Source organism: Myodes glareolus, chromosome 2, assembly GCF_982192425.1.
Source record: "Myodes glareolus chromosome 2, mMyoGla1.1, whole genome shotgun sequence".
In the NCBI taxonomy this organism is placed as follows: domain Eukaryota; kingdom Metazoa; phylum Chordata; class Mammalia; order Rodentia; family Cricetidae; genus Myodes; species Myodes glareolus.
The window spans coordinates 107,241,909-107,269,529 of record NC_142027.1 but is presented as its reverse complement, the minus strand read 5'-3'; the positions used below and the strand labels follow the sequence as shown (position 1 = coordinate 107,269,529).

The window sequence follows — 27,621 nt, the reverse complement described above, 5'->3', positions numbered from 1 at the left end:
ACAAAGGAGGGTATTGGTGGTAGATGTGGTAGCATATGCTTGTAATCCCAGCACTGAGGAGGTAGAGATAGGAGAATTCCTGGGGTTCACTGGCCAGCCATGGTGGTCAATCAGTGAGCTCCAAGCTCAATAAGAGATTCTGTCTCAAAAAATAAGTTGGAGAGATAGAGGAAAACACCTGACCTTCACTTTGACCCCACCATGTACATTTGGACAGAGAGAGAGAGAGAGAGAGAGAGAGAGAGAGAGAGAGAGAGAGAATAAAGTCAACTTTTTTAAAGGATGGAATGTAGAGTAGCTTCTTCCTAGGTATCAAAAATTGAAATTAGAGAGTGTGGGACTGGAGGGATGAGTCAGTGGTTTGTAACACTGGCTCCCATTGCAGAGGACCCAGGTTCAGTTCCCAGCACCTACATGGTGGCTCACAACCACCTATAACTCAAGTTTCAGGGAATGTGATGCCCTCTTCCCTGGACATCAGACATCTATGTGGTACACAAACATTCATTCAGGTCAACACTCAAACATAAAAGAAAAGTTAAACTTTAAATAAAAGTGTAGGCGACCACGTACATGCATGGAATGAAGAAAAGGCTCTGGCAAAGCAGAGAGTCTTGTCTCGCCTCTGGTTTTTGATATCACTAACTTTGCATTGACCAAGTGCTGTCTTTCATAGAGTGTTGCGTCTGCCTTTACTTAGTAACTTTTCTTCTTTGCAGATCGGTGGCCTCTACTGGCCACACTTAACTTTCCACAGTCTGGGCAGGCTCTCCGAACCTTCAGATGCTACCCCTTGGGTTAACTAGTTATTCTGTCTGTGCTGGGGAGGGATGGTGTCTGCCCCATGTGTTGGAATTGTGAGAAGTACCAGGAACTGTACAGACAGAAGAGCTGTGTATTAATCACCCTAGAGGAGGGAGGAACCTACAGATGAATATGTGCACATAAGCACAGTGAGGCCATAAGAGGGCATCAGATGCCCTGGAACTAGAGTTACAGGCAGCTGTGAAGCCTCCCAACTCTGGTCCTCTGCAAGGGTAGCAAACACTCTTAACCACTAAACCATCAGCCTTTGAGTTACTTCTTATCAATGCATTGCCTTATGCTTTTTATGTACTTTTCACGTGCCCAAATACTACCTTTGTAAATTTCTGAAGCTCTTTCTTTCTGAATTGAGGTTTTTTTTCCCTTATTCTGACTCTTTTCCTTTCCTGAGTCCCCTGGAGCCACCTTCTACTCCACCATCTTAATCAGAAGGCTCAAGGTAGATTTAAAAGCAAGGACTAGATAAAGTCATTGCCTAATGATAAGAAAAGCTACTGTGCCAAGGGTCTTACTTGTAAATGCATTACACATGCATTTATTTCTGGTTATTTATATAGTTGGTGAATTTTTTAATCTATGGTTCTCCAAAGAAACCAAACCAATAAACGTCCATATATGTATGTACCTGTGTTCTTGTACCTGGAAGAGATTTACCATAAGGAATTGCTTCACTCTAGTATGTGTAGGATTTAGGAGACATGGAGGTCTCTGTGCTTACAAATAAGCATGTGTCACAGTGGGGTGGAGGTTGGGGGAGTGGACCTGGAATGTTAAGAACACAAGGCTATTCTTTCAAAGGAAGGAATAAAATACCTGTTATCCTCTCAAAAGGTTAGGAGCAGATGGACCTTCTAACCTAGTGATCTTTGTACTTTCTATGTGGTTGGAGACAACACTGAACCCTCTCCCAAATCTTAAGCTTGTTTTTCTCAGTTAATCTATAGAACCTACCTTTATGGAAGGCATCACATGTGCTTTACAAATAGTTTCAATGTAATCACATCCAATATTTATTTAGTGTACACTGTGCTTTATTATGTACATGGGATTGAGTTAATTATCACCCGGAAAGTGCTGAACCCAATTGACCCCTTTACAGACCAGCAGAGAGATGATCCACAAGAGGCAAGATGGCTCGGTCCAACATGGCTCAGTGGCCAGCATTGGTTCAAACTTTGAGAGTCTGACCCTGAGTGGTTTGTTTTAGCCATATTTAAGCACAGCACAATTCGATGATGGTCATGGAGCTAACCCTCTAGAAGTGGGAGCCTTAGATAAAACACTTTATTTTATAAATTGCCTTGGTTACGGTGGTTTAGCACCGCAATAGAAAAATAACTGAAACAGGCCTGGAGAGATGGCTCAACCGTTAAAGGCTAGGCTCACAACCAAAAATATAAGAGTTCGGTTCCCAGCACCCACAGCTGTCCCTCCAGGTATTTATATATTAAAAAAAAAAAAACTGAAACAGTAAGTCAGCAACATATTGAAATATTGGTCAGCTGTAAACTTTTAGTTTTTTTGTTTAACTTCCAAATACCTTTCTTTTTCCTTTGCTTTGGAGAGTTATTTCTGCCAAGTGTAGGACTCTAGAGTAACAGGATTTTTTTTTCTTTTTATACTTCAAAGATTCTGCTCATTTGCATTATTTCCAATAAAAATATGATTTCATCTTTGTCTTTTTTTGCACTGTAAAAAATAACTTGTAAGTGATTGGAGACATAAATGTAAAAATTAAAAGTATAAAACTCTTAAATGGAAACATAGGTGTAAATTCATAGCCTTGGGTCAAACAATGGTCTTTTAAATGTAGCACCAAAGCCACAAACGAAAAACCAGAAAGCTTTCATAGTACCAACTCCCTGCTGGCTAGCTTTCCTAGTAATCACCATCTCACTCATTGTTGGAGGAGACCCGCTTGTTTCCTGCGTGCTCAGGCTCCCAAAAAAGCATACAGAAACTATATTATTTACAATACTGTTTGGCCAATAGCTTAAGCATATTGCTATCCAGCTCTCACATCTAGAATTAACCCATTTCCATTATTTTATATTTTATCATGAAGTTTGTGGCCTATCGGCAAGGTTCCAGCTAGCAGCTCGTGCCTTTCCTTTCTGGCAGTTACATGGTGTCTCACTGACTCTGCCTTCTTTCTCCCAGCATTCAGGTTAGTTTTCTCGGCCTAACTCTACTCTGCCCTATCACAGGCCAAGCCAGCTTCTTTATTCATTAACCAATAAAAACGATACATATACAGAAGGATTTACCACACCAACTCATATATGAAGCCTGTGAGTTACCTCCATCAGCTTCACAAGACATACCCATGCATGCAACAGTGGTATAGATGATGTGGGAGTAAAAAACTGCTTTCTGATTGGCTTAAGGATCCACTCCATAGGAAGAAACTCAAGCCTGGTACTATAAACCTAGCCAAGAAACCATCCTGCAGAGCTCACAGGACCTAAAGAAAAGCCTATTACTATTAGTTTGATAAATTACAATAGTATCAAATGATCTTCTAAATAATTCTCTATACCCACAGATTCACATTCCCTGTCAGAGAAATATCTCTTTGCAATGGACAGTGTCCCATAGCAGACTCACAACTTACCAAAATGCAGACAACAAGTGTGGAGTCCTCGGCCTCAAATGAGACATCTAGACCACACCCTTGCCCCCAAAGCTTGGGTAACAGCAGAGAAAGTAAGGTTTGAAAAGCAGAGCTCTGGAAGGTCTGCCATGAGACAACGTCTTCTTAACATGGCAGGGATGTTATACTTGTGACCTCGCAGAAGCAATGGTTGCCTTCCAGGGCTCCCAGCACTCATCATTCCAGCATGGCTGAGCGATGGACTGTCCACAGCTGAGGAGCCATTAGCGGTTGACAGATGCTGATGGAGGAAGAGTCATGTTCTTCAGGGGTGAGTCATCTGGCCAGTTGACCATGTTCTGGTAGATGGCTTCACACCCATGCACATTTGAGTAGCGCTAATTTTGTACTTGGTGCGTTATAGACAAGGAAGAGGACATGAAATCAGGATGGGAACATAATGGGGGATCCAGGAGGAGTTATATATGATTATAATCAAAATGCACCATATACATTTATGAAAGTATCAAAGAATAATTTTAAAGGAACATTACTCAGAAAAAATGAAAGACAACCCATGGAATGGAAGAGAATATTTTAGATGACTCATTTAAAAGAATTAGGTACGTATCTAAGAATCATTATATATGAAAAGTTCTTACAATGCAAAACAACAACAAAAAATAACCTGATTTTAATTGACAAAGGACTTGGTCTTTTTTACAAAGACATACAAGTGGCCAATAAACATGTTGTATGACTCTATCTCTATAAAATTCCAGACTAGGATAATCTATTAGAACAGAAAGTAGGTTGGTGGTTGCTTAGGTTTAGTGGGAAGACAGAAGAGAGAAGAAGTCAGAAATAATAGCTAATGATGCAGGAGTTTTTGTTTCATTTACTGACATTTTATTATTTTATTTATTATCATGTGTTGTGTGTGTGTATGTGTGTGTGCATGTGTGTGCGTGAATGCCATGGTATGTATATGGAAGTCAGAGGACATCTTGTTGGGGTGGGTTTTCTCCCTTCTCCATGTGGGTTCTCAGATCATGAGGCTTGGTGACAAGCGTCTTGACCCACTGTGCCATCTCACTGGATGTATGGAGGAAGATCCAGTCACAGGGTTTTCTTCAAGCAAGGCAGGTAACTTCATAACTCTGTAAGGCAGAAATCAAGCAGAAGCTCAGGACTTTACCAAAGGAAAGGGCAGGCAGTACATGTACTAGTATAGCCATCGTGATCTACTAGAAGGAGTCATGCAACTGATAGGGACAGGTGCTGGGAAACACATCTGACTCAGCCAGGTATAGCGTCTTGGGCTTTGAATTCCAGCACTTGGGAGGCAGAGACAGGGGGATCTCTGTGAGTTTAAAACCAGCCAGATCTACATAAGCCAGCCCAGGCCAGCTAGGGTTACCCATTTCATATGCATATATGAATGCCTTGTCCACCATGAGGAACTGTACCTCTAAACTGTGAACTAAAGGAAACACTTTCTCCCTTTAAAAGAATACATCTTGGAGTTGGAGAGATAGCTCCGTGAATAAGAATACGTACTATTCTTGCAAAGAACCCTAGTTTGCTGCCCGACACCCACACCGGGCAGCTCACAAATGCCTTTAATTCCAGCTCCAAGTGATCTATCACCCTCTTCTGGCCTTCACAACCACTTGCACTCATGTGTACACATACACAGACACACACACACACACAATTTAAAATTAAGAGTAAATCTTTTTTAGAATGCATCAGCTTTGAGATTGGTTATCTACTTTGTAATATGGTGAGCTGTACACCCCAGAGGATGAGGGACCTACCCTGGGTGGAGGTCGCCAACACAGAGACATCAGTGGCAGGGACAGATGACTGTCATGTCAATAGGGTCCTCACCTGCTTCTCAAAATGGTTCTTTTGTCTCCACCACTGTCAAGTCATCAGCTGGGTCCTTGCGCCGTACAGAGTTCTTTGAGGTTGGCAAGTTTTTTAAACGGGGGAGTTTGTCCTTGTACATGCTCCAAAGCCTTCCTAAACCCAAAAGCATAAGCTCCAAGGAAGTAAACAAGAGACAGGCCCCACTAATCCCAAACATGGTGTTGAGGAGGATGGTCTTCTCAGAGGGGTGCGACTGGAAACAGGTTGTGCTGCCGATGCAAGGATCCTCACGACATAGAAAAGTGCTGGGCATCTTGAAGCCATAGAGATGGTATTGAAGTCCCAGAGCTGCTCCCTCAAGGACCAGCCGCGCCCCAAGCTGTGCCACATAGGCCCAAAGAAGCTTGAGGCTTCCAGTCCCTGAGACATCCTTGCTGCGATCCCCCTTGCAAATCCGAAACTCTTGTTCCTTGTTCCCTTTTTCTGGTTCCTCCCAGTATCCAATCACATGATACATAGTGAAACCCATATAAACCACACTGGGTACAGCCATCAAGATGACTTGGAAGGCCCAGAAGCGCAGTGGAGAAAGGGGGCGGAAGACATCATAACATATGGTCTTGCAGTCTGGTTGTCCTAAATGACACATGAATTCGTTCTCATCATCACCGAAGACCCCAGGTCCACTGGAAACCAGGAGCAGGAGGCGGAATCCCACCAGCACCGGAAGCAGGAAGCGCCCCACGGGGGTGGAATGCTGGCTCTCCTTAGCCAACAGCTGCCTCAGAAACTTGCCACACATTCTGCCACTGAGCAGAGGACAATTATCAGTAAAGGTGTCTCACTCACTGCCCTTTAGGGGAGGCTTCATCCTGTCTTGTTCACCTGCTAATCCAAGGATTTGCAAAGCAAGCTTTTTTGCTCCTCACCAAAGTTAATAAAACACCATATAGCCTGCTTTGCATGCCTACAAGGCAATGCCTGAGGTCATTACCTTTATAAACATGAAAAGGTTAATTAGCTCACAGTTGTGAAGGTTTGGACTCCAAATGCCATAGCACATACTTGGTGAAGGTTACTCATTGAGAGAACATGGCATGTCTTGGACAGCAATGAGGAAGAGAACACATTGAGCAAAAAGTTTCCAAGGAGGGGGGAAGATGAACAGAATTCCATGATCCCTTTCAAAAGTATATTTTCATGGATTGGGGGGGGGGGGGTTTGACTCAGTCAGTAAGGTACCACAGAAGTGTGAAAACCTAAACTCAATCCTCAGAACCCATGTGAAAATGCTGAGTGTGGTGGTGTGGACTTGGACTCCCACTGCTGGGGAGGCAGGGACAGGAGGATCCGAGCCAGCTGCAGAGCCTCCAACCAGCAAGAGAGCTTGTCTCAAAAAGTAAGGCAGATCACTCCCAGAAAACGACACGTCATTGAGCTCCAGTACACACACACACACACACACACACACACACACACACACACACACCAAAAAAAAAAACCATGTCTTCAGTGATTTAAAGACCTCCCATTAGGCTCCTCATCTGTGTGTGTGTGTGTGTGTGTGTGTGTGTATGTCAGGTGTGTGTGTGTGTGTGTGTGTGTGTGTGTGTGTGTGTGTATGTCAGGTGTGTGTGCATGCCTGTCCATGGAGCCCAGAAGAGGGCATCAGATCCCTTTCAGCTAGAGTTACAAGTGATTGTGCATCACCAGACATGAACACTGGGAATCAAACCCAACTCCTCTAGAAGAGCCACAAGCACTCTTAATCACACCATCTCTCTAGCCCCAAACAACAGTTCTTTCAGGTCCACAGCACCCTCTAATATCACAACCCTAAGGGCCAAGTCTTCTTGTATGGATGGACTTCTGTGAGCACACTCATCTAAACCAAGTTAATACGGAGTTTCTGGTTGCCCTTATTTACAAGGAAAAGAAATGTTAAGTGAATAATACGAATCTAGGTAGGTGTCCTAGTTGCATTTCTAACTGAAAAAAAAAAAGCTTAAAGAAGAGGGAATTTACTCTAGCTTACAATGCAGTTTACAGTTCATCAAAGCAGGGACATAAAGGTGGCAGGAACTTAAACACTGCTCACATCATATCCACACTCAAGAGTGATATAGATATGAATAATTTCATTGGTATGGATTTTAAGGTCAATTTTGTTATATGTATATATATTTCTGATCTTGACTGATGTATTGTGATTGTGTAGTTCATTTTAAAAATGTAATGTATAATTAGAAAATATAGGTTGTTAATGGATAATCATCGATAATAGTAAAGCTTGTAGTAATGTTAGTCTGATTTTCTAGAAGTGCATAGATATATTTCAGATAGACATTCATATCTTTCAAAGACTACAGTGCATGGCATATAATGCTTTAATAACTTAGAACTTTTCATGACAATGAGACACGTCTGCTCCTGGCAGCACCAATCTACTTCAAGAGGAAGATGGGCATCGAAGAGGCTCCTTATGGAGTTGGTTAACCATTTGGGCAAGAAACTGCTCTTGCCTGGACTGTTATATAAACTGGACACAGAGAACCTGCAGAGAGAGGACTGCTGAACTTGCCTAAAGGTGAGATGATATTTCGGAGTTCCTGATTCATGAAAGAGTCTGCGAGACATTCTGCAGGACACAGCAGATAGTGACTGAATTGCCTTTGAAATTTCCTGCTTCATGAAAATGTCTCTGGATATTATGGGCCTGAAGGCTGAAGATGGGTGCCCCAACGATACAGAGGAACTTTGGGTGACTGTCCAGGCAGCGAGATGTCTCTGTCATGTCTAGAGTTTTGGAAGTTGCTTACTTCTTGTTTACTTAGGTAATATATCCTTCTGGAGTCTTTGATGGAGTTAAAGAATGGATAGTCGTAGTTATAGTTTTCCATTATTATGATAAAGATTTAGTTATAAATATTGTGACTGTAATTCTTGCTTGATAACTGTTTTGTTATGTGTAATTTTACTATGTTAAAATGAAAGCCTTTCTTTTTTTGTTTAAACAGAAAAAGGGGAAATGATGGAGGAGGGTTATCTGTCTATTGTGTTATTTTCATTGGTCAATAAAGAGACTGCCTTGGCCCCTTGATAGGACAGAAAATTAGGTAGGCGGAGTAAACAGAACAAAATGCTGGGAAGAGGGCTATGAGCCAGACGCCATGGAGCCAGCCACCAGGTCAGACATGCTGAATCTTTCCCGGTAAGCCACACCTCATGGTGTGATACAGATTATTAGAAATGGGTTAATCAAGATGTGAGAGTTAGCCAGTAACTAATTCTCTAGAGATAATGGGCCAGGCAGTATTTAAATGAATACAACTTATGTGTTATTATTTCTGGGACTAAGCTAGCCATGCAGGAGCCGGGTGAGGTGAAAAGCAGGCCTGCCCGCAACTCCTCACTACACAAGAGCAGAGAGAAATGAAGGCTTGCAGGCTTAGTGATCAGCTTGCCTTCTCTACACTTACATAGCCCAGAGCCCAAACCCAGGCAACAATGACACCCGCTTTAAGGTTGGGTCTTCCCAAACCAATTCAGGCAATAAAGACAAACTGCTTCACACACACACACACACACACACACACACACACACACACACACAGAGAGAGTCTGATCAGCAGATCCTCATTGAGACTCCCTTCCTAGTTGGTGTCAAGTTGACAGTTAAACTTATCACCACAGAGGGCTAGAAAGATAGCTCAATGGTTAAGAGTACTTGCTGCTCTTGCAGAGGACCCTGGATCAGTTCCCAGCACCCACAATGGTGACTCTCGACCATCTGCAACTATAGTTCCAGCAGATCCAATGTTGTCTTCTGGATTCCATGGTGGCATGCATGTGGTGCACATACCTACATGCATGCAAAATTCACTCACACACATAAAATAAAATAAATCATTTTTTAATTTAAAACTACCACAACATGTATCGATTAGGGAGCTGAAAAGCAATGGGATGAAATAAGCAGAGTCAATGTCAGCATTTACTCTAGTCTCGTGTTCTTTATACCTTACGATCTTGGAAACAACAATTTTTCATAATTAAATGCCATAGGGTTTGGGGGCAGAGCACAGGAGTTCAAATGTCTAATCTCTGTTCTTTAAATGTTTATCTCCCTCATGATGAGGGGTAACTATTATTGAGGATAAATTTCAGAAAAAAATCTCAGTTCTCTGGCCATAATACCAAGCTTGCTATCTTTATCTCTGCCTTAAAAGAAACCTTCTTCAGTGCCCAAAAGCTGCTTCCAGCCATAGCCATATCTGACCATCTTCCCTTTCTCATTCTCTAATGATTATGTTCTGTGATCTAACTGTTGGAGTCCTCCCCAAAGTCAGATGCTGATATGTGGTGAGGAGTTAACTGTGTGGCTCAGTGGTAGGACCCCTGCCTAGAATCCCCCAGTGAGGGGCTGAGGTGTGGCTCAGTGGTAGAGCCCCTGCCTAGAGTCCCCCAGTGAGGGCCTGGGGTGTGGATCAGTGGTAGAGCCCCTGCCTAGAATTCCCCAGTGAGTTACTGAAGGTACCTGCTTACCATTCAAGAGGCCCTAGATTCAACCCCAGAACCTAAAAAAGAAAAGCAACAAAAAGAAGAAGAAAGGTCTTTAAGTCATGAATGGGGTTGAACGGGTTTATAAAAGATATTTGAAGGAGCCCTTCAACCCCTTCCATCAATTGATGACTAAGAGACATCACCATCCATAAGGAACAGGTTTACAACCAACACTTTATCTGCTAGTGCCTGCCTCTTGGACTTCCCAGCCTCCAGACTGGGAAAAGTAAGTTCTGTGGATTATAAATTACTCCTTCAAAAATATTCACAGCAGTTCTATTATACTAAGATATTATGCAAACTTCTTATTCCCAAAAGCTCCACAGATGATTCTTTATCTTTTTCCCTTTTACAGATGAGTACTGTATTTACATTTCCCCTGACTCCTTCCTACTTTGTCCATGTCCCTCAACTCCCTCTCAAAGTCATGGCCTCTTATTCTTTAATTGCTATTACTACATACATATGTGTGTCTATGTGTATACTGTTGAGTCCCATATGTATGTATGTTTAGAGATGGCCACCTGGGGTTAGATAACCTATAAGATCCTTGCTCATGCAGAAGACTAATTCGCTATCTTTTGGAAGCCATCAATTGCCTGTAACTCTATCTAGGAATGTGGCCTCATGAGATTTCCCCCTTCCTCAGTGGCATATAACCCGGTATTGTCATTTTTCAGGTCTTGTTTAGGCAACCGTATTGTTGAGCCTTCTTGGGCTCATTAGAAGTCCTGGTCCTCTGACTCATCTCGTCTTTCTGCCCCGGTCTTGTGAAGGGTTTCCTGAGCTGTAGGTGTAAGGCTATACTGTAGATGCATCAACTGGAGCTGGGCACCCTATAGTCAGTGGCTCTCTGCATTATGACCAGTTGTATATTTCCATCTGCTCTCAAAAGAAGTTTCTTTAATGACAGGTGAGAGCTACGCTTAGTTGTGGGTATTGGGATAAGTATTTAGAATGAAGGTAGAGTGAGGGGAACCCACAGTTGCCACCTCCCTAACCCAGTGTGACTACTATCTCCAACTGTCTCTATTGGCACACACGCACACGTGCCCTCACACACCTGGGGGAGGGGCACACACACCGTAGCATGCCCAGAGAAATCAGAGGACAAGGCTGTGGAGTCAGTTCTTTCCTCCCACCTTCCCGTGGCTTCAACAGATCAGACTCAGGAGGTTAAGCTTGTGTAACAAGTGCCTTTACCAATAAGAACCTCGCCATTCCTCCTTTCCCTGTCTTAGTCTTCCTTCTTCTATCTTCAAGAAAAGTGGTCCTACACCTGTCAAATACCACCATCTTTTCTGGAGCTGGCACTTCAGGCCTCTCCTTTCCCACTACTGCCAACATTTGAAGCCCAGATTACTGTCCCTGTAATTCAAAACCCACTCCCTAATTTTGAAATAGCACAGTAGGTAAAATGCCCCCCATGAAAGCATTTGGGTCTCAGTTTGGGTATCCAGCACCCACATAAAAGCCAGGCATAGCTGCATTTTTCTGTAACCTAGGGCTGCTGAGGAGCAGGGCAGGAGGAAACAAGGAGAAACAAGCGAATCCCTGAAGTCCATTGGCCGGCCAGCCTAGCCAATTATTAGTGAGCTCCAAGTTTAGAAAGCACCTCTGTCTCAAAAAGTACAGTGAAGACCAATCTGTGAAGACCCTAAAGTTTACATCTGACCTCCATGCACATGGACATACAGTCATGTGAAGAGTTACAAGCACCAGATACACACAAAAGGAGGAAGGGAGGGAGGGAGGGAGGGAGGGAGGGAGGGAGGGAGGGAGGGAGGGAGGGAGGGAGGGAGGCAGGAAGGGACGGAAGGAGGGAAGGTGGAAAGAGGCCTTTGGCACAAGAAAGGGGATTGGAATTCCTGGGTCTTGAGGGAGGTTGACTCCCAGTTTACTGAGAAACCGCCACACTGATTTCCACAGTGGCTGCACAAGTTTGCATTCCCACCAACAATGGATGAGAGTTCCCCTCTCTCCACATCCTCTCCAGCATAGGCTATCATTGGTGTTTTTGACTTTAGCTAATCTGACCGGTGTAAAATGGTATCTCATAGTTGTTTTGATTTGCATTTCCCTGATCGCTAAGGATGTTGAGCATGACCTTAAGTGTCTTTTGGCCATTCAAAGTTCTTCTGTTGAGAATTCTCTGTTCAGATCAGCAACCTATTTTTTAATTGGATTAATTAGAGTTTTAGTGTCTAGTTTCTTGAGTTCTTTGTTTATTTTGGAGATCAGGCCTTTGTCTGATGAGGGGTTGGTGAAGATCTTCTCCCAGTCAGAAGGTAGCCTTTTTGTCTTACTGACAGTGTCCTTTGCTTTACAGAAGCTTCTCAGTTTCAGGAGGTCCCATTTACTCATTGAATCTCTTATTGTCTGTGCTACTGGGGTTCTACCTAGGAAGTGGTCTCCTAGGCCTATGTCTTGTAGACTACTTCCCACTTTCTCTTCTATCTGGTTCAAAGTGATCAGATTAGTGTTGAGATCTTTAATCCATTTGGACTTGATTTTTGTGCATGGTGATAGATATGGATCTACTTTCATTCTTCTACAGGTTGGGAATATACCCAAGAGATGCCCTATCATACCACAAAAGCATTTGTTCAACTCTGTTCATAGCAGCACTATTTGTAATAGCCAGAACCTGGAAACAACCTAGGTGCCCCTCAATAGAAGAATGGCTAAAAAAGGTGTGGAACATATACACATTAGAGTTTTACTCAGCGGTAAAAAACAATGACATCTTGAATTTTGCATGCAAATGGATGGACATAGAAAACGCTTTACTGAGTGAGGTAAGCCAGACCCAAAAAGAGGAATATGGTATGTATTCACTCATAAGTGGATTCTAACCATAATTAAAGGTCTTTGAGCCTATTATTCGTGATCCTAGAGAAGCTAGATAAGAAGGTGAACCTAAAGAAAATTTATATAGTTATCCTTCTGGATAATAGAACTAGGCAAGATTGCCAAGCAAAGTCGGGTGCATGGGGGGTGGGGGGTTGTTGGAAGGGGAGAGGGTTAGAGAGAAGGGAATAGGGGAGGAATGGGGAAAGCTCGGGGGATTGGGATGGGGGGAGGGAAGAAGGATGGATATGGGAGCAGGGAAGTATATATCTCAAATAAGGGAGTCATTTTAGGGTTTACAAGAGACTTGATTATAGAGGGGATCCCAGCTCCAAGGAGAGGTCCCCAGATTATTCTCTGGACAGAGGAGAGGGTGCCTGAACCGGCCTTGGCCCATAACCATACTGATGAATATTTTGCATATCACCATAAAACCTTCATCTGGCGATGGATAGAGATAGAGACAGAGACCCACATTGGAACACTGGACTTAACTCCCTAGGTCCAAACGAGAAGCAGAAGGAAAGAGAACGTGAGCAAAGAAGGCAAGATCAGAGGGAACCTTCACCCGTTGGTGGATGGAGATTGAGACAGAGACCCACATTGGAGCACTGGACTGAGCCCCCAAGGTCTAAATAAGGAGCAGAAGGAGGGAGAACATGAACAAGAAAGGCAGGACCGCGAGGGGTGCGTTTACCCTCTGATACAAGCGGACTGATCTAATGAGAGCTCACCAAGGCCAGCTGGACTGGGACTGAACGAGCATGTGATCAAACCGGATCACACGGATCACACCAGAGCACGGGGTCTTTCTAAGAAGTCATTGACAATGACACTGGGACTTGTTTCCTCTGCATATACTGGATTCTTGGGATCCAGTCTGTTTGGATGCTCACCTTCCTGGACCTGGAGGGAGTGGGGAGGAACTTGAACTTCCCACAGAGCAGGAAACCCTGACTGCTCTTAGGGATGGAGAGGGAGGAGGAGAGGGAGTGGGGGGAGTGGGAGGGTGTTGGGAGGAGGGGCGGAAATGGAAACTTTTATAAATTAATAAACTTTTATAAATTAAAAAAAAGAAAGGCGATCGGTAGGAAAGAGAGGAGGCAAGAGAATGTAAAGGGCAGTGAATACAAGAAAAAGCATGATATACATGGATGAAAACGTCATGAGGAAATCAGTAATTATGTATTATTAATGTAAGCTAATAAAACATTTCTAAAATCCATGCTGATTCTAAAGAAAATAAACTGAGACATTAAATAGGCATTCTTGGAAAAATAAAATTTAAAAGATAGAATTAATAAAGTAACAAAATGACACAAATATAGAACAAATTTGGGGTGTTTTTTTTTCTTTTGAAAGTCAGGACAATAATAATAAAATGTCCGCTACGGTTTAAATATCCCGAATTCAATAAACCTAAAAATCTCAAAAGCTACAAAATCGGAAACATTTTTACTTTCGTGTGTGTGTGTGTGTGTGTCTGTGTGTGTGTGTGTGTGTGTGTGTGTGTGTGTGTGAGAGAGAGAGAGAGAGAGAGAGAGAGAGAGAGAGAGAGAGAGAGAAATGGGGGTAGGATGCACTGCAGCTACAGCGTGAATGCAGAGGTAGACAACCCGGATGTCAATCCTCACCTTCCGCGTTGGTTGCTTGAGGCAGAGTCTCTTGTTTGTCACTGTGAACACCAAGCTACCTAGCCTATGAGATTCCAGAGATTCTGTAGTCTCCGCCCACCCACTCACCACAGTACTGCAGGGATTACAGACATGCACTACCACGCCCAGTTTTCATGTGAGTTTTGGGGATTCTAACTCGGGTCCTCATGCTTTCACAGCAAGCACTTAACTCACGAAGTCATCTTCCCAGCCAAGAATCGGAACTTTTTTGAGTGCGAACACAATAGCACAAGTAGGAAATTCTCTCCTGACTTCCTGTGGTGGCTGCGATCAATCCCTAGTTCACTGAAACAATAGGAAAACGGATGAACCAGAAAATCATCATATTAAACGAAGTAGCCAAGGGCCAGAAAGACATATACTGCACATTTTCTCTCCTAGGCACGTCCCAGATCTTAAGTTTTACGGATGTATACCTATGCGGATATGGGTCATGAAACTAGAAAGAGGACTATACCTAGGGACCAGAAACATCAAATGAGGGGAAAGAGGTCTTAAGACAGTGAGGAAGAAAAGCAGAACAGAATAGGTCTGACATATGGAAGCAGAATGGGGGCTGATGAGAGGACAAAGCCCAGCAGAGAGGGCAAGGGGGGACTGAGGGAAGAAACAACAATAAATCAAAGTATGCGTGAAAATGCCATAACGAAACGCATTGCTTTGTATGCTAATTTTCAGAACACAAGTAAAACTGAGGATGTAGCTGAGCTGGTGGAATGTTTGCCTCCCATGCTCAAGCCCCTGGGTTTTATCCACAGCACAGTATAAACCATGTGTGGTGCCCGCCCATAATTCTAGCACTGGGGAGATGGAGGCAGAAGTTCAAGATCATCCTCAGTTATATGCTGAGTTTAGGGTTAGTCTGGGCTAAATGAGACCGTGCCTCAACAAACAAACAAACAAACAAAGTGTAAGTGAAGCAACAATCACAGACTCAAAATTGAGAAAGGAAAGAAAATCCCAGAATTTGAGCAGATTTTCAAGTACCTAAAGAGATTATTTAAAATCCCATTTGAAATGAGAATTTTTCAAAGCATCTCACCTACTTTTGGTGGTGGTAGGGGGGCTGGGGTGGAGGGGGATGTCAGGATTCCACCAGTGACTGAATACATCCCAGAAAGTTAAGGAGCCGCAGAGGAAAAGAGCCAGTGAGGAGGGAGGAACCTGGCAGTGCAAGCCTAAACGCATTGCTCCCACCTCCTTTCACCTGGCCTGGGATGCATTATAGATGCTTCTCTTCAAAGTGTGGCCTCCAAAACCGGTATGAGCGGAGATGCAGAATCTTTTGCGCAATATCCCTGACTTCTAGATCTTATGTGAATTCAAAGCTATCTCTAAGAATTCATGAATGCATCCACTCACAGACCTATCCAGAACCGAGAAAAACCTCAACGATAGCAGCTACTCTGCCCATGAACTTACCAGTACTTGCCTGGCAGCCCCAAGCAGAAGCGTCAACCACAGAGGAAAGCAGCCAGAAGGGATCCTCACACTGGAGCCTTCAGGGTCCAGACTCCTGGGATGGCCCTGCCTTCTGCAGCCGCCCACTCTTTCGCCTTCTCTTTTTCATTCCTGGCAGGCTCCCTGCCACATAAAAGAATTCCAATTAAAGGACCCAGCCCTCCAGGCATGAACTCTGGAGGAGAGTCTGGTGTCAATGGTACAGGACGTATTCTCTAAGTGAATGGGGATGGGGACTTTTGAGGTCATCTGAACGGAGAGTGGTTTATTATGTACATTATATTGGTTAATTGTCTTGGGATGTTTGAGCTCACTGAGAAGCTGGCTCTGGAAGTGGAACTGTCCTCTCCCATTTCAGACCCAAGTGTGTTTGTCTCGTGTCCTCCAAGGCCCTTTGTCTAGGGAAGGACTGCCTCCCAGACTCTGTGACAGGGAGGGAAGGGAACAACAAACAGTCGAAGAATAAGAGCATTGTAGGGGGGTGGGTGGGAGGGTTGTTGGAAGGGGAGAGGGTTAGAGAGAAGGGAGTAGGGGAGGAATGGAAAAAGCTCGGTAGACCGGGATGGGGGGAAGGGAGGAAGGATGAATATGGGATCAGGGAAGAATATATTTCAACTAAGGGTTTATAGGGTTTATAGGAAACTTGATTATATATAGGATCCCAGGTCCAAGGAGAGATCCACAGATTGTTCTCTGGACAGAGGAGAGGGTGCCTGAACCGGCCTTGGCCCATAACCATACTGATGAATATTTTGCTTATCACCATAGATCCTTCATCTGGCGATGGATGGCGATACAGACGGAGTCCCACATTGGAGCACCGGACTGAGCCCCCCAAGGTCCAAATCAGGAGCAGAAGAGGAAGAAAATGACGAAGGACTGCGAGGGATGCTATCACCCACTGATACAAGGGAACGGATCTAATGAGAGTTTACCAAGGGCAGTTGGACTGCGACTGAACGAGCACGTGATCCAACCAGATTCTCTGAATGTGGCTGGCCCGGAGTCTTTCTGAGAAGCCATTGACAATGACACTGGGACTAGTTTCCTCTGCATATACTGGATTTTTGGGATCCAGTCTGTTTGGATACTCACCTTCCTGGACCTGGAGGGAGGGGGGACGAACTTGAACTTCCCACAGGGCTTGAAACCCTGACTGCCCTTAGGGACAAAGAGGGAGGAGGAGAGGGAGGGGGGAGTGGGAGGGTGTTGGGAAGAGGGGCGTAAATGGAATCTTTTATAATTTAATAAAATTACTTAAAAAAAAAGAGCATTGTAGCCTTGCAAACAGCTAGAGGGAAAATGAACGGCTGAAAAGTACAGCAGAAGGCACCACTGGGTACCCCATGATACAAAACTACCTAGAATGGGGAGAGCTGGAAGTTGAGACAAGGGGAGCTCAGCCATTGAGAGAAAGCTAAACAGAGAGCTCCAGCTGACTGTCTCGACTTCCCCAGTCAGTGTCTGCTGGATCCTGTGAACACCCAATCTGATGATGCTACTTCTATCTATTATTTGCTCTTTATCTTTTTCTTTTTCTTTTATTTTTTCTTTTTGAGATTGTATTTTAATTGCAATATTTCTCCCTTCTCGTCTCCCTCCAAACCCTCCCACACACCGTTTTCTATCTCCTTCAAATTCATGGCCTTTTTATTTCATCAACTGTTATTGCATACACGTATATTTTATGTGTACATATATATTGCTAAATATAACCCATAGAGTCCATATAACATTACTAAGGTACATGATTTTTACGGCTGACCATTTGGTGCCGAACAACCATTGGGAGCGCTCTTCCCTGGGAATGGCCTCCTCTCCCAACTTTACTCAGCTACCTGTAGTTCTTTGTGTCGGGTTACTCTTTTCCTTAGAAGCTTCACTAGAAGGAACACCTTGTTCTGCCAAGAACTCTGTCTGTGGGAAACCCCACTTGACTGTGTCTCCCCAGTCATTTCCTGCTGTATGTTTGTAAGCCCCAATTTGATGATGCTCATGTCAGTCCACCTATCACTTCCTATTTTACTTTGGTCTTCTGTATGCTTAACAAACTCACTCATTCAAAACTGAAAGTGTGTCCAAAGAATAAGTTTACTTGTGTCAGAATGTGCCTGTGTGTTGGAAGGAATACACACCAGGTAATGCAAGCCTGGTCAGAAGTCTATGACTGGGGAGGTCATAGCCCTAGTAGGAAACCTACTACTGATATTTTGCTAACCAGACATGTTGTCAATCTGTATAATAATTATTTGTGTTTACTACATGGATCTTCACAAGGTTCTCTGCATAGATCTTATAGCTTTCAACTTCATATTTTTATGGGACTTCTGTGTGAGCTAATGGGTCTTGAATTCTTGTGCCTGCTCTTGGGGCTCTTTTCCTTCTGTTGGGTTGCCTTGTCCAGCCTCAGTGAGATGATTTTTGCTTCGTCTTATTATATTTTATTTTTTCATTTTAGTTGTCATTTCTTAGAAACCTGTTCTTTTCTAGTGAGACAGAGAGTGGATCCTGAGGGGAGAGAAGGTGGAGAGGAATTGGGAGGAGTGCGGGGGCAGGGGAAATATAAACGGAATACATTGTATGAGAAAAGAATCTATTTTCTTTTTTGTTTGTTTGCTTACTTGCTTGCTTGGTTTTTTGTTTTGTTTTGATTTGGGTTTTTGAGTTTTTTCTTTTTTATCTTTTTTTTGGGGGGGATAGATTTCAAGAAAGAGTTCTCTGCGTAGCTTGGCTGTCCTGAAACTTGCTTTGTCGACCAGGCTAGCCTCAAACTCACAGAGGTCTGCCTGCCTCTGCCTCCCAATTACTGGGATTAAAGGCATACACCACTACTGCCTTGTAAGAATCTATTTTCAATAAAAGGAAAAACTAGTTGCTATTTATTCTATATATCTACTCTACTACCTAGAGTCGTACTACCCTAGGTCACAGAAGCTTCTTTTTTCTGTGAAAGATGGTTACACAGAGACTCGTTACTATTCAAACTGCCCAGAGTGCTCAGCCCTAAACAGGACATCTATATTGTTTCCTCCAAAACCCAGGGAACTCCTCAGAAGAGGGGAAGAGAGACTGTAGGAGTCCGAGAATGGAGAAGACCACTATGGAATGCTGTCTTCCAGACATGGCACGGCAATCATGAACTCATTGTTACCTGTGCAAGACTTGTACAGAGAGGAGAGAGAGAGAGAGAGAGAGAGAGAGAGAGAGAGAGAGAGAGAGAGAGAGAGAGAGAGATGTACAAAAGAGACTAATTAGTAAGAAGAAGGCAAGTGGGAGATGAGGACAGGCAAGTGAGTACAATGTATGCACGTATGTTATCATCAAAAAAAATTTAAAAGGGAGACCGGAGACAAGGCTCAGGGTTGGTTAAGAGCACTGGTTGCTCTTGCAGCAGACCCAGGTTCAGTTCCCAGGACCCACATGGCAGTTCACAACCATCTATAAGACTCCAGTTCCAGGGGGTTCAATGCCTTTTTCAGATCTCCCCCAGATACTAGACATGCATATGATGCACATACATACATACATACATACATACATACATACATACATACAGGCAAAAGACTCACACACATAAAATAAATCCAAAAAAATTAAAGAGTGTTTATGTGTCCATGGGTACCCATGCATGCATATTGTGCATTTATGTGTGTGTGCATGCATGTGTGTGTGTGTGTGTGTGCATGCATGTGTGTGTGTATGTGTGTTTGTGTGTGATTTGCTTCATGTCCTCAGGTAGTCTTCATCCCAGAATTCATGGTGACTTCTCAATGCCCTCTTAGCTGGGAGAATAAAGCAACTCTTAAAGAACCATGGGGATATACTCCATGTCCCCTCAGCAGCTCAGAAAGTTGAACCCCTCTCCTGCAGCCCAAGTGAGAGCTTAGACCCCTGCTCCATACCCCTTCCTTCCTGCATCACTTCAGCCAGGATCCCCTCCAGAGATACAGCTAAGAAAGGGGAAGGACAAAATTGGGCATGCAGAGAGGCTTAATCCTGAACTTCTTTCATAGGAAAGAAAGTAAACATATCTGATTTTAGTCTGTTAAAATTCCTGGTTGGTGATTAGTAGTCTACAGCAATTGGCAGTCTTAGCCAACCTACCCATACAAATTACAAATATTGGGGGGGTATGTATGTACATGTTCATGGGTGTCTAGATGCATGTCTGTGCACATGTACATGTTTGCATGCAGAGGTCAACCTCAGCTGTCATTCCTCAGGAGTTGTCCATCTTATTTTGTGAGACAAGCTCTCTTGCTGGCCTGTAACTCACTACCTAGGCCTGGCTGGTCAACAAGCCCTAAAGATCTGCCCATCCCTGTCACCTCAATACTGGGATTACAAACACACACCATGCCCCAGTGTTTTAAATAATTATTTTAGTTGGGTGTGGTGGCACACACCTTTAATTCCAGCCTCCAGGAGGCAGAGGCAGGTAGATCTCTGAGTTCAAGGCCAGCCTGATCTATAAAGCTAGTGCCAAGACAGCCAGGGCTACACAAAGAAATACTGTCTTAAAAAACCATAAAAATAAAATATTTTTTAATTTTTAAAGATGTATTTTAATTGAATAAAATAAAATATTTTTAGGGGCTGGAGAGATGGCTCAGAGGTTAAGAGCATTGCCTGCTCTTCCAAAGGTCCTGGGTTCAATTCCCAGCAACCACATGGTGGCTCACAACCATCTGTAATGGGGTCTGGTGCCCTCTTCTGGCCTGCAAACATACACACAGACAGAATATTGTATACATAACAAATAAATAAATATTTTTTAAAAATTTTTTTTATTTTTTAAAGATGTATTTTTAATTGAAGAAAACTTCATGCAATATATCCTGATAGCATGTTTTCCCTCCCCCAACTCCTCCCAAATCATCCCTACCTCCCCACCCACCCAACTCCATGCCTTTCTCTGTCTCTTTAAAAAATAAAAACAAAAATTAAGAAACATAATAATAATACTAACAATAAACACGTAAACAAAAACACACAATCAAAAGACCAAGGAGACAAAAACGGGCCCAAACAAAGCAATATGAAACAAAGTCTACAAAAATACCACTGAGTTCATTCTAAGTTAGCCAACTTCTTCTGTGTATGGAGCCTGCCCTGAACCGTGGTTAATGTGCTCTGTGAGACTTCATGGAAGAAAACTAATTTTTCCTTTGTTAGTGAGTATCAGTTGCAGATAACTTCTTAGTTAGGGGTGGGAGCCCTTGTTTATTTCCCCCTCCCACGGCTGGAACCCCATCTGGCTAGAACCTGTGCAGGCTCCACATACAGGGCTCTTTTGGTTTTGGTTTTGGTTGGGTTTTTTTGTTTGTTTGTTTGTTTTGGGTTTTGTTTTGTTTTGTTGTTGTTGTTGTTTTGTTGCTGTTGTTGTTTTGGTTTGGTTTTTTTGCATGAGTTCTGGCTCAAACCTGTCAAACCACAAAGCTCAAACCACAAGGCAAGCATTCCACCGATGGAGCCACCTCCCCAGAACCCTCTTTTTTTGTTGTTTGCTTGTTTGTTTTCATGTAGTTTAAGTTGGCTTCACACTCCATCAAGCCAAAGAATTGTTCCTCCTGCCTCCACCTCCCAAATACTGGGATTCCAGACCTGTGCCACCGTACCTGGCTCACAAATACTTTTGAATTACAAATATTCCCCTAAATCTAGTGAAACTATTTTGTAACATACATGCAAAATACGTAAATATATATAACCAATTTTTAATGCAAATTAGTATAGTCCTTTGATGAACTCAAGAAATAGCTACCAATCATTAGCTTTAATTACGCTCATCTTTACTGCGCCGGCCATTCAGAGAAAGATGCCCTCAGAAATAATGTGATTGCACTCCATTCTCTCTCAGGCACATGCATACATGCGCACATGTGTGAATGGGCACCTGTGTGCGAGCTTGGCACTAACATTTCACGGTATTCTTTACCTCCTATCACTCACTCTTTTCTTTGAATGTCCACAGACAGAGAAGGACAAATTCTAACCTGATTTTATTACTGTATTCCTATTCATTTCTCCAGCTCCTGCGGGGGGGGGGGGTTTCTATAACAAATAATGTTAGTGAATCTAATTAACATTAGATAATTAGCATTATATATATATTATATATAACTTATAATAGATAAGTTATCTATTAACTTAGATAATTAACATTATCTAAGTCTTGATGACTGCAAGTTGCACAACATTGTGGAAGGAGAGGACTGACCGTTGGAAGTTGTTCCCTGACCCCACACACATGCACTCACATACATATACACACAAAAATGAATGAATGAATGAATGAATGAATGAATGAAAAGAAGAAAGCTTAAGCCAAGTGTGTTCTTTCTCATGATCCCAGAATTTGGGAAGTAGAGGCAGGAGAAGATCAAAAACAGAAGATAGATGAGAAGGAGAGGGGAGAGAAAAGAGAGGGAAGGGGAGGAGGAAAGGGTAGGAGAGGGGAGGGGAGAAAGGAAGGGGAAAGAAAGTGCAAGGAAGGGAGGGAGGGAGAAAAGAAGGGAGGAGATTAGAGAAGCAAGCTAGCTAAGGTGTACTTACTAGATACCTTTCTCAGCAGTAACAAATATTACCTCATTTGACCCTCATTCCAAGCTTAGGAAGTGGATTTTAATGCCACTCTCAGGTTACAGAAAACTAAGATGTGAAGGGGTTAAAAATGACCTGAAGAGGTCACTGAAAAGTGAATAAAAGAAGCAAAATAGAAACAAGTCAAGGATCATACTTTCCCCGTTTGCTAAACCTCTTCTTCGGGAGAGTCCACCGAGACAAGTGCACTGCATCTCCGTTCGTGGTAAGCAAACACTTGGAAACTGAGAACTGTGACCCCACCGTTTGCGGTCACACAGACAGTCCAGCCAGAGAGTTAAAATGTCTGCACTGGGGGTGGAAAGTGGGGAGATGCCCAGGGCCCAGGCAATAAGAACGTTTTTCAGTGATGCATGAATTTCTCCTGATTCCTCAATGGCTCTATTTATACATGCCCACGGCCCAGGTCAGTGTGGGTCTCAGGAGAGGAGGCTACAGTTGGCACTGAGGGCTGGAGGGAGAGATGTTCCGCCTATTTATTTCTAAGCTGCTGTCGAGACATTAAAACACCAAGACAAGCCTCTCTTTCAGAGTAACTTTCTTTGGCCTAGTGCCAGGAAGCTCTCACGGCACTGCTTTATGCCACCAACAATGTCCTCGCTGTCCCTCCTCTTCCCACCAGATGAGACCAGCCTCCTCCCACAGCCAGATGTTCGTGATGTGTGCCAAGACCTTGGGTAGCCGGGTACTTGGGCAGCAGGCATCACCCGTGGGTAAGGAGTGCAAAGAAGCCCAGCAGCCTAGAATAGCGGTTTTCAGCCTGTGGGTTGTGACCCCTTTAGGATCGAATGACCTTTTCACAGGGATTGCCTAAGACTATCAAAAAGCACAGATATTGACACACACACAAGTAAGCAGGACTAGAGAGGTGGCTCAGAGGGTAAGAGTGTTCATTGTGGGAGCATGAGGACTTGAATCTGAAATCCCAAGCACCCACATGAAAAAAAAAAAACAGTGTGGTTATGCATTCTTGTAGCCTCAACACTGTCTGGAGGTGGGTAGAGAGTAAAGATTTGGGCTTGCTGGCTGCCAACCTGGCTTCAGGCTCAGTAAGAAACCCTGCCTTGGAGAAATGTGGCAGTGAGTGATAAGGCAGGGCACTCAACAGCGTCTTCTGGCCTCTGCACAGGCATGAGCATCTATACACATGTGCACTTACACAATCTACACACACACACTCCAGCCTTTACTTCCCCAATATGCACAAACACACCCATGATGTGGGGGGAGATGGTACCCAGAGTCGAGTACTCTACCAACTGAGCTACATCCCCACATCAGCAATTTTATACATGTTTAAGGGGAGAGCTATAATTTTTAAAAAGATTTATTATATATTGTATGTATGTGTGTGTTCTGCCTGCATGACAGAAGAGGACACCAGATCTCATTACAGTTGGTTGTGAGCCACCATGTGGTTGCTGGAAATTGAACTCAGGACTTCTGGTTGTTAGGAATTGAACTCAGGACCTCTGGAAGAGCAAGCAATGCTCTTAACCTCTGAGCCATCTCTCCGCCCCGAGATATATAATTTCTTAAAGCCTGCCAGGCTGCAAACTGCACTGCACCAGCCAAAGTTGTGGAGACCTGGGATAGAAAGCAGGGAAGGAACGCCAGTTTCTTCCTCACCTCAGCTCCAACCAAATCACTTGAAGACTAAAGGGTGGGTTTAAGGGTGGACTCCAGGGGTATAATAAAGGGTGGTTCCTCTAGTAAAGCCACACCAGAGGTTCAAGAGGAATCCAGGCTGCAGGTCTCCTCTTCCCACACTGAGCAGAGCCTTGCATGGAAGGAAGCCTTGGGACCCTAGGACCAAAAGACTCAATGACACGTTTTTTGGACAGACAGCCTGCCAACGGGGATCCAGCAAAGCCTGGTGTTGCAGGCTTGTAAACCCAGCCGCTCAGGAAGCTGAGGTAGAGGGAGCGGTGCAAGCGGGAGACCAGCCTGAGCTGCATGAGCTTCAAAATAAAAAAGAGACAAGGAAGAGAAGGAAAAGAGGAGAGAATAAGGTGGTGGGAAAGAGGAGGAGAGGAGAAGATGAAGAAGGGGGAGGAGAGAAGAGGGAGGGGAAAGGAGAGAAGGGAAGGAGGGTGATCAAGAGGACGGTGTGCAACGAGACTAGGCTCCCACAAAGCCAGTACATGTAGTAGGATCTAAACCCAGTGCCATTGTCTTTGGCTTCTCAGTCATCCCTCATTGTCCGTCATGTTCAGAGAGCCCGAGTCCGGTTTGATCCCATGCTTTTTCAGTCCCAGTCCAGCTGGCCTTGATAGTCACCAAAGGTCTAGAAGGTGTGGCGTGAATGAATCAATCATTAAAATTGAACTCGCTATTTGGATGGAGACTGGAAAATGTCTTTGAAGACTATTTTATATATATTTAAAGACTTTTTCTGTTTCTGTTGGACTAAGTCAAGAAAAGCGTGATGACACTGACTTCTTCAGTGTTTTCTCAGCGCTTCTCATAATGACTGCAGGGTAATTTTGAAGCTGACTTTAAAGTTCATTTCAACTGATTATAAATTTATAAAGAACTTTTACCTTGTTATGCTTTTTCAAATGGTTTGACGACATAGCATAGCCTTAGTTGTACTGAGCTAAAACAGTTTTATATGAATCATTTTTAGTTATTTTATTGATTTTATTGTGCTCTACATTTTTCTCTGCTCCCCTCTCTCTCCCATGGTCCCCATGTTCCATTTTACTCTGGATATTTTGTCTTTTTCTACTTCTCATGTAGATTAGATCCATGTATGTCTTTCTTGGGATTGTGATTTGTAGGCTGTCTGAGTTACCTCACTCAAAATGACGTTTTCTAGCTCCATCCATTTGCCTTCATATTTCAAGATGCCATTTTTTCTGCTGTTTAGTACTCCATTGTGTAAATGTACCACATTTTTCTTATCCATTCTTCATTTGAGGGCCATTTATGTTGTTTGAACCTTTTTATTACCTTTAAAATTCATCAAGATTTTAACATACTGTCAGTTATGTTACTTTGGGGATCATTTTTTTTACTCATGAATGCATCTCTCATCTGTTGAATAGCTGTAAATTCTATGTAGCACTGTTCCTTATGAAAATAGCTATTTCCAAATAATTTATTCTTTTTGATGTACCATGGCAAAGTATATAAAATCTAAATTTGAGTAAGTGTATTTGATAATTTACTAAAATCATAAATATTTTATTTAACAGTGGTACATGTATTTGTCGTAACATAAATAGTACTTATAATATTAAGTACTATTTATTAAATATTAAATATTATTAAATCATCATGCTGTTTCATTTCAGTTTCAATAATGAGTGTCTTTCTTATAACCTCATGTAAGTGAGTCTGTATCATGTATGTCAAATGAAATACTGTATGTTTTGTATTTTCTTTGTTTTGATACTAGTTTGTACATAAATTATTTATTAAAATACAAGCATGTTCTCAAATACAAAAAAAAGAGGACAAAGGGGAAGAGGAGGGAGGAGGAGGAGGAAAAAGAGATAAGGGATATAAGTCAGTTTTAGATGGCACTTGACTAACTTGTACAGGCCCCCAGGTTCCATGTGAATGACCGGGTTTGGAAGATTCTGCAATCATCTAAAGTTATTTCCTAAAATGTCAAATCAGGAATCATAAATCCAGGCAAAAGTACGTCCCTGCACCACCCCACACCCCCACGGAGGCCTTTGCCTTCTGACGAGTGCATCCTGAGAGCGTTGGTTCATTGAGGTAAAATTATGCCACACTGCCACACTGTTCTTTCTTTTTTTTTTCAAAGTTTATTAAATTATGAAAGTTTCCATTTCCGCCCCTCCTCCCAACACCCTCCCACTCCCCACTCCCCCTCCTCCTCCCTCTCCATCCCTAAGAGCAGTCAGGGCTTCCAGCCCTGTGGGAAGTTCAAGTTCCTCCCCCCTCCCTCCAGGTCCAGGAAGGTGAGTATCCAAACAGACTGGATCCCAAAAATCCAGTATATGCAGAGGAAACAAGTCCCAGTGTCATTGTCAGTGGCTTTTCAGAAAGGCTCCAGGCCAGCCACATTCAGAAAATCTGGTTGGATCACATGCTCGTTCAGTCCCAGTCCAACTGGCCTTGGTGAACTCTCATTAGATCAGTCCCCTTGTATCAGTGGGTGATCGCACCCCATGCGGTCCTGAGGTTTTTTTCATGTTCTTCCTCCTTCTGCCCCTCATTTGGACCATGGGGGCTCAGTCCGGTGCTCCAATGTGGGTCTCCATCTGTATCACCATCCATCGTCGGATGAAGGATCTAAGGTGATAAGCAAAATCTTCATCAGTATGGTTATAGGCCAAGGCCGGTTCAGGCACCCTCTCCTCTGTCTAGAGAACAATCTGGGGATCTCTCCTTGGACCTGGGATCCCATTTATAATCAAGTCTCTTGTAAACCCTAAAATGACTCCCTTAGTTGAGATATATTCTTCCCTGATCCCATATCCATCCTTCCTCCCTCCCCCCATCTCAGTCCCCCGAGTTTTCCCCATTCCTCCCCTACTCCCTTCTCTCTAACCCTCTCCCCTTCCAACAACCCTCCCACCCACCCCCCCCCCCCATGCACCCGAGGTTACCTGGGACTCTTGTCTATTTCGAATCTCCAGGAGGATAAGTACATGATTTTCTTCAGGTTCACCTTCTTATTTAGCTTCTCTAGGATCTCGAATAATAGGCTCAAAGACCTTTAATTATGGCTAGAATCCACTCCATGCACAAAAATCAAGTCCAAATGGATTAAAGACCTCAACATTAATCTGACCACTTTGAACCAGATAGAAGAGAAAGTGGGAAGTAGTCTACAAGACATAGGCACAGGAGACCACTTCCTAGGTAGAACCCCAGTAGCACAGACAATAAGAGAATCAATGAATAAATGGGCCCTCCTGAAACTGAGAAGCTTCTGTAAAGCAAAAGACACTGTCAGTAAGACAAAAAGGCTACCTTCTGACTGGGAGAAGATCTTCACCAACCCCTCAACAGACAAAGGTCTGATCTCCAAAATATACAACGAACTCAAGAACCTAGATACTAAAACTCTAATTAACCCAATTAAAAAATGGGGTGCTGATCTGAACAGAGAATTCTCAACAGAAGAACTCCGAATGGCCAAAAGACACTTAAGGTCATGCTCAACATTCTTAGCGATCAGGGAAATGCAAATCA

At 43.3% G+C, this 27,621-nt stretch overlaps 1 protein-coding gene across 2 annotated transcripts; it reads right to left on the bottom strand.

Annotated features, from left to right (window-relative positions):
• Positions 1-4,304: 4,304 nt before the first annotated feature.
• On the bottom strand, positions 4,305-16,125 carry Gjc3 (gap junction protein gamma 3). Of its 2 annotated transcripts, none has more exons than XR_014999654.2 (3): positions 15,805-16,125; positions 5,239-6,102; positions 4,305-4,578 (listed from the first exon to the last, which is right to left on the bottom strand). XR_014999654.2 is itself a non-coding variant. In XM_048428861.3 (3 exons), exon 2 carries the CDS (start codon positions 6,093-6,095, stop codon positions 5,319-5,321), a length of 777 nt encoding a protein of 258 aa, XP_048284818.1. In that variant the 5' UTR covers positions 6,096-6,102; positions 15,805-16,117; the 3' UTR covers positions 4,305-4,578; positions 5,312-5,318. The 2 variants fall into 2 exon arrangements, 1 of the variants encoding a protein (XP_048284818.1); XM_048428861.3 differs by having other exon boundaries at positions 5,312-6,102; positions 15,805-16,117.
• Between the last annotated feature and the right edge of the window lie 11,496 nt (positions 16,126-27,621).